The following is a 7,859-nucleotide window of genomic DNA, read 5'->3' as shown; positions in this document are numbered from 1 at the left end:
GGCTCTCGATGTGGTCTCGTCCCGGTCGTACGTATCATCCGAATGAGACCCGTTGCAGATGCTCGAATGATATGACTATATTAATTGCCCCTTATTATCATTGTAATGTTCGACTTTTGACCTATTTTTTTTTTAAATATTAATGTTTCTGTTTATATTACCTTTATTATTTATGTTAAATATACCAATATATACTTGGTACATTTTCTGATTAGCAACAAGTGACTAGGCTAGCTGTAAATTTGAAACAGTATCAAAGTAGTCGCGTGTCGTGGCAGTTGCGCAGTGCATAAGGTTACTGCAAATTGACAAAACAGCAGCATCGGCAATCGGCATCTCATCTCTCGCTATAAATATCCCTCTCACACTTCCAGATTCTTCTCTACATATATCCATACCGACATTTTTACCGCCACAAGAGAGAAGAGCGAGAATGTCGTCTTGGCTGGTGGAGTATGCTTCCAAGGACAACGACAACAGCAGCAGCCGTGATGATGTGGATGAACAGTTTGAGCTGCTCGGAGCTGCTTCTGATCCCGCCGATTCCGATCTCTCTCTCACCAGTGATGCTTTCCTCCGAGCCGCCGTCTCCCTCAAAGATCAGGTATTTCGCTTTTCTGGACTTCGAATTAGGATTTTCCCTTACCTATTTCTGAATGTTGATGCTTTATTTCCCCAATTAGGGCGAAAATTAGGGATTTCTCCATGTACGGAACGCGTGTGTGTTGTACAATTTTATTTTACTTTTTTTTATAAATTAGGTGGTGGAGATGACGTGGAGGCGCCGAGGAGCTGAAGGGAGCTTGGACCCGACTGTATACACTGGACTGATGGGGACGGCGTTCGTGTGCCTGCGCTCTTATGAGGCCACCGGAGATCGCCGCGATTTGCACCTCTGCGCTGAAATCGTCGCCGCCGCAGCTCATACATCCAACAGGTTGATTCAAATCAATCGCTTTATGTTGATAGGGTCATTTAGCACGTGTGTGATTTTTCCAACTAAATTTGCTGCAAATTTTCATTGATGAAGATATAATTTGGTGCTATTTTGAATTTGAGGTGCCTTTAACCCTTAAAACACAGAAAATTGGACCTAGAAACTTGATCAGTTCATCTGTCTTGGTAATTCTATTTAAGAACTGATCCGTTTACCGTTTTCATCAATCCATTTGCCTCAATTTTGTGACATTCAATTCGATCTTTTTACCTGTTTTCCAGACATGTTACCTTCCTCTGTGGTAGAGGAGGGGTTTATGCACTCGGGGCCATTTGTGCGAATTACTCTGGCGACGAAGAGAAGCGTAACTTCTACTTGAACTGTTTCCTAGAGGTACCATTTGGTTATTAGTTGATTGTCATGAAACATTTGTACGTAATGAGATAGTATTGAATTGACTAATATACATATCAGATGGCACAAGAGAAAGCCCTTCCTGTTGGACCCGAAGAAGGTGGATTTGGGATGTCGTACGACCTTCTTTATGGCCGGGCTGGATTCCTGTGGGCTGCTCTGCTAGTAAACAAATACTTGGGAGATCAAACAGTCCCTAGTGATCTTCTCATGGGCGTTGTTGCAGCAGTGCTAGCTGGTGGCCGGGCCGGTGCTTCTGATAACCTAGCTTGCCCGCTCATGTACAGGTGGCACGGAACCAGGTACTGGGGTGCAGCTCACGGCCTTGCTGGTATTTTACACGTGCTGTTGCACTTCCCCTTGTCCGAAGATGATATGAAGGACGTCAAGGCGACTCTGAGATACATGATGAGCAACCGGTTCCTGCACAGTGGGAACTATCCTGTGAGCGAGGGAAACCCGAGGGATAAGCTCGTCCAGTGGTCTCACGGAGCTGGTGGGATTGCTATAACCTTGTGCAAAGCATCAGAGGTCAGCAAAATTAGTTTTTTTGCAAAAAACATGTGTAAGGTTGTTTCATGGTTCTTGATCCATGTGTGATTCAGTGTTTATTTGTGGTCGAATTATCGTATAAGACCGAGAACCATACAGAGTACAGATTTTGACCTAGTGCAGTACCTATATCACAGGTGTTCCCGAGCGACAGGGAGTTTCGTGATGCAGCCATTGAAGCTGGAGAAGTTGTGTGGAAGAGCGGCTTGGTGAAGAAGGCGGGGCTGGGAGACGGTGTTGCTGGGAATGCTTATGCGTTCCTGTCCCTAGCCCGGCTGACAGGGGAGACCATATACGAGGAACGAGCCAAGGCATTCGCAAGCTATTTGTATCATCACATTGCTGGTGGTGGTTGTGGTGGAGGCGAGCATACCTACTCCCTCTTTCAAGGGGTGGCCGGGGCGGCTTGCGTGTGGTTCGATTTGCTCGCGCCGGAGAGGTCCCGATTCCCGGGATATGAGATCTAAGATGCTGGTTGGACGCAAATTTGTGAAACTTAATGAATCTAGTTTATGGTGTTTGGCTGCAAACGTGACTTGTATAGTTATCTAATCTAATCAAACCAATCAAATATTATAACCAAAAGAAGCAACGTTGTCATTTTTGCCGAACTAAATCATTTTTACACTGCCTATTAACTGAAAAACAGAAGGTGACTATAGAACACTTGGTTTAAACATGTGTAATCAAGCAGGTTACACGTGTTGACAGAAATTGAAAATTAAAATACTTAGTTTAAATTTTGTTAGATTTCCCGTTTTTCTCTAAATTTATCTTTAAAGGAGTGGACGATATAGATTCTCTCTCAACTTTGAGTTTTGTCTTAATAAAACAATATTCTATATTGATATATCAAGGGAGAACTTTGAATAAAAATAAGTACTTTTTCCATCTTTAAAGAGTAAACATTTAGTTCGATACGAGCTTTAATGCATATTAGAAAGGTAGTAAGAAAGAGAGAGAAAGTTTTTAGTATTGCTAGAATGAGTCTCATCTTATTAGAGAAAAATGAGTTTCCAAAATTAGGAAGTTCATAATTTTCAAGGACAGACTAAAAAAGGAAATAGTTCATATTTTTTAGAGACGGAAGAAATATATTGTGAGAGGTTTTTGGTATACATCAATCATGGGAGAACTCTGAATAAAAAAAATATAGTACTATGGGAGGTTTCTTAATTGTAATGTACTCCCACCCCGTCCATCATATAAAGTCATATTTGACTAGGCATGAGTATTAAAAAATATATTAATAAAAAGTGGGTGACAAAAGGTTGGCAGGAAGTGGGTCCTACTTTTATATATTAGCTTTTATAATGAAACGTGAGCGGGATAAAATTAGTGGAATGTGGTCCATTAAAAAAAATGGTAAAGATAAATGGGACTTGTATTAGACCTGCCCACGGTTCACAAACCAGAGGTTTTTCGTTCGGAACCGCCTGTTCCGGTTTTGGGAAATATGGAACCGGAACCGAACCGTGAGGCTGTTTCACGGTCTCAGTTTCGGTTCGAGAACCGGTGATTTCGGTTTTGGTTTCGGTTCTGAACTCGGTTTTCGGATGGTTCGTAGCGGTTTAGGTTCGGTTTCGCGGGTTTTTTCCTTTTTTTTATTGCCATGTAGTTTGAAATTATAAAATAAATTGGAACAAGAAAATGGATAGTTTAAATTAAAGTAAGACGAGTAAGGTGAAAATGATATCAATTTCATTGAAGTAGAGTTGAAACGGACAACAATACATTACAAATTTAAACTTTACATATACAAATTACAATGTGATAAAATCGGCAATCAAAATACAATGTGATATAATTTACAAGTGTTGTACTCGTCTAAACGTAAACTAAAAAAACATGAAATGGGGGGAAAAGGAAAAAATTGAAAAGGGCTTGAGCTCAACTTAAACTTTCAAAGTTAGATTTTTCAAATTTAAGTTGGGTTGTCTATCTATCCACAATTTTATTGAGAAATCAAAGCCCTCGTAGTTCTCTTACCTCGCTTACCTTTTTGGTCGGCCGTGCTTGCCGCTTCCCCGTCAATGATATTGTTGTGCGGTATCGCTTCCGACCTCTTTATCTGTGGTAAAATCTGCACCATCACTTTCTACACGGAAGTCGAAATCTAGCTATTGTGTCCTCATGTCCGCCTTTGCCCAATCATCAAGTAACACAGTGGCTTCTCCATGTTTTTGGCGGAGAGGCTACTCCTTTTGTCATCTAGGACACAACCACCGAAACTAAAAGCTTGCTCAACGACGACGGTGGAAGCGGGAACGACGAAAATCTCCTTGTGCAAAACTATGGAACCGTCGGTTTTATCACTAAACCCCGATTTTGGTCAACAAACCGTCTTCAAAAAGCTGAAACATCACATGGTGCAGCGATTCCTCGTGTTTCGTGTTAGAATCGTGAAATCGCGGTTAACCGATGATTCGGAACTGTCCGGAACCGACGGTTCGGTCGTGGTTTCGGTTTGAAAAATTCAGAACCTGAACCGAACCACGGTTCTAAAATTCACGGTTTCAGTTCGGGATATTTCTCGCGGTTTCGGTCCAGCGGTTACGGTTTCGCAGTTAACCGCCGGTTCCGTAAACCTTGAGCAGGTCTAACTTGTATTGATGGACAGGCGAAAATGACAAAATGAGACACTTATTGGTGGACCTAGGAAGTATACATCTAGGCTATATTTATTTGACGGGAAAATAAAGTTAATAGGAAAAAAGTTTATATGAAATTAAATCCTAGGAATATGATTCATACGAACTTTATTTCACTTTTATGTGTTTAAAAAACTCAAGATTTTAATTGTACTTTTTTCATATACATCAATTTATTTGCTTTTTGTACCACTGATGCCTATTATAATACACTAATAATGTGTGTGTCCTAATTCTACTAATACTATTTTAACTACCTTCTCATTTTCTCTCTTACTTTATAGATTATGCATTAATTTTCGTGTCATCCCAAATGTCCCTAATTTTATGGGACACAGGGAGTAGTATTTTTGGAAGTTCGAGAACTTATAAATATCTCTGTTGGGGAAGACGCGTGCACACGACATTCTTTGCACACCTTCGCACTCGGCTCCTGAACTTAGTGGACTGCTGACTTGATTCTGAACTCTCGGCATCCAATGGACCGTTGACTTCGTCTCAGCGGACCAAAGAGCGGGATGTCAGCTCTGGTGTGCTTCCGCAACGAACCGTTGGACCCCCATCAACTAGTAACTTTGGGTCAGAGGACCATTGACTTGGTGTGATTTTTATGAATTTCAATTCTGACCTCTTTCTGTCCTTTTCTAAGTCCATTTTGTACATATCTCACAATACATGTCAAAATATCAAATTGTACGAATATTAATTGCATAACATATTTTGCATATAGGTCTTAAAAGAATTACTTTGTGTTTATCAATATACCACACCGAATGATAGCTATTTGCGGACTAATATTACAACCTTTCACGATAGGGTGTCAAACTCTATCTAGGTTGTGAATATTGTTTTACTTTCGCAAGGAATAAACTATGTCACCTACACTTGTGTCACGACCAATCTACAATGCAGAAGATTTAGACTTATTTGCTACTCCCTCCGTCCCGCTTTAGCAGTCCCATTGACTTTTCTGTCCACTTTTTGTAAAAATGATAAAAAATAGTTAAAGATGAGAAATGGTAAATTAAGAGAGAGAATAATATAGAGAAGAGTCTTATCTACATTATTGTCTCTCTTACTTTACCATTTCTCCACTTTAACTATTTTTTATCATTTTTACAAAAAGAGGACAGAAAAGTCAATGGGACTGCTAAAGCGGGATGGAGGGAGTATTAGACATTAAAAGGCTTGACCACATGAATGAATAAATAAACAAAATGTGATAAAATTATTTCTTCTCGCCTTGGATAAAAGTGGATGTAGAGTTTATTGTATACAAGCAGCTCTAATCGTGCAAACTGCTCAAAACATGCTTTTCAGTATATCAACGCTAACACCACCGTGCCAGCATGCATGACACCACGGTAGTCCAATCGATTTGGTGTGGCACGTCAGTCGTTACCGCACCTCTCAAAAGCCATCATCATATCCATTAGCAAAGCAAGTAATTTGATATTGCGGGGTGTAAATTATATTTAACAGTTGTTGAATATTTTCGATGTCATCGACGCCATAAAAAACCTTCGACATGACGCATACGGTGACAATGTAGACGTCAAAAGATTAAAAATAATAAATAAACAACACAAATTTTAAAAAAACTTATAAATATTATACGATAAATTTACACATTTATGAGGCTGAATAAATTTTTACTCTTAAATTATAAACATCATTATTTCATGATCTTAAATTCACACTCCCTCTGTCATATGCTACTCGCACTTTTCATTTTATTCCGTAAATTAAGGATTAACTAATTAGTGTAATATAATTAGTATTTACTGTGTAATAAGGAAACATTTAATAAAAGAACACTTAACTAGCTCTAGTATTTAATAAAATACTTTAATTCTTATTTAAAGTAGAATAACGCAAGTAGTTTAGGGCAGACCGAAATAGAAAAATGCGAGTAGCATTAGATAGAGAGAGTAGTATTTATACTCCATCCATCTCATTCTAAGTGGACAGTTTTCCTTTTTGGGATGTCCCACTTTAAATGACATATTTCTAAAATTAGAAACATCACTCTCTCTACATTTTCCCTCTCTCTTACTTTATTCTCACCACTTAACTCAGAAAAGAACAATACACAAAATCTTGTGCCTAAATAGAAATGCTCCACTTAGAGTGGGACGGAGGGAGTATAAATTACTCCATCTATCCGCGAATAGGAGTCCTTTTTATTTCCGGTGCGGGTTTTAAGAAATATTAAAAAAAGTTAGTGGAAAAAAATTTAGTTGAATATTGAGTACCACCTTGTGTATACTCCCTTCGTTCCATAGAAATATACTAATTGGGGATTGCACGAGTTTTATTGCATAATTGGTAAAGAAAGAGAAGGAGAAAACGTAGTTGAAATAATGTAGTGGATGGTGGAACCTATAAATGATAAAATAAAAGAGGAGAAAAGGTTGACATAAATGGATATAGACTATTTGTATGGGTCGGACGAAAAAGGAAATTCGGCCTATTTTTATGGGACAAATGTAGTATTAGTTTTAAATGATATGTGAGTAGAATAAGTTGGTGGAATGTGGGGCTTTTTTACCATTGATGGTAATTATGAACCGAGACTCCTATTTGCGGACGACATGAGACTCCTATTCGCGGACAGAAGGAGTACTATTTATGAAAAAATAAAAGAATTACATAAATTTTATAGTGTGAGAAAAATCCAATAAAAACACAAATGAAATAAAAATCTTTTAATTATAGACATTTCTTAGTCGACATGAGATTTTAGGAGTTGTTGGTTAATGTTTTTAATTGTAGAGAAATGGTGGGTGTAGGAATTAAATGGAGAGAAGAGAGTTGAATATTTAATTGGAGAGAGAAAAAATGGTTGAATGTATTAATTAGAGAGATAAAGTTTTCAACAATAGAAATTAGTCATCTTATTTGGGACAAACTAAAAAAAAATAGTGTGTCATCTTAAATAGGACGAAGGAAGTATGAGAAAGCAGAAATGAATGAATTAATTACTAACTAATGATTTAGCTTTGACAAAATTCACAAAATAGTGTGAGACAAAAATAGATGAAAATAAATGAATTCAATGCTAACAAAGTGTTAGAAAGATTTGGGCCAAAGATTTCATGATGGTAGGACAAGTTTCCAGACCAACTGCGCTACTAAACTCTTTCATTTTGTTAGGCTTGATTGAATATATTTACATCTGAAATGGTTGAGGGCCCAAGGGCCCCAGTTCCTATCGTGGCTGCTCTGCCACTGATCGTATAATGTGTGTCACAACTCTCTAGTCACCGGTTTTTGGTTCGGGTGAGGCAATGTTGAGTTTAGAT

The 7,859-nt window shown here is 38.4% G+C and overlaps 1 protein-coding gene across 2 annotated transcripts; it reads left to right on the top strand.

The window, feature by feature from the left end:
• The first annotated feature begins 315 nt into the window (after positions 1 to 315).
• On the top strand, positions 316 to 2,519 carry GCL1 (GCR2-like 1). Of its 2 annotated transcripts, none has more exons than XM_048117499.2 (5): positions 316 to 604; positions 762 to 937; positions 1,219 to 1,330; positions 1,412 to 1,921; positions 2,041 to 2,519. In XM_048117499.2, the coding sequence occupies exons 1-5, from the start codon at positions 434 to 436 to the stop codon at positions 2,368 to 2,370; spliced, it is 1,299 nt and encodes a 432-aa protein (XP_047973456.1). In that variant the 5' UTR covers positions 316 to 433; the 3' UTR covers positions 2,371 to 2,519. The 2 variants fall into 2 exon arrangements, with proteins under 2 accessions (XP_047973456.1, XP_047973457.1); XM_048117500.2 differs by having other exon boundaries at positions 324 to 604; positions 1,412 to 1,882.
• Positions 2,520 to 7,859: the final 5,340 nt, after the last annotated feature.

This window comes from Salvia hispanica, chromosome 3 (genome assembly GCF_029641045.1).
Source record: "Salvia hispanica isolate PSC_SH4W2 chromosome 3, Shi_PSC_v1, whole genome shotgun sequence".
Lineage (NCBI taxonomy): Eukaryota > Viridiplantae > Streptophyta > Magnoliopsida > Lamiales > Lamiaceae > Salvia > Salvia hispanica.
The sequence above is the reverse complement of the archived record's forward strand: the minus strand, read 5'-3'. Positions and strand labels throughout refer to the sequence as shown.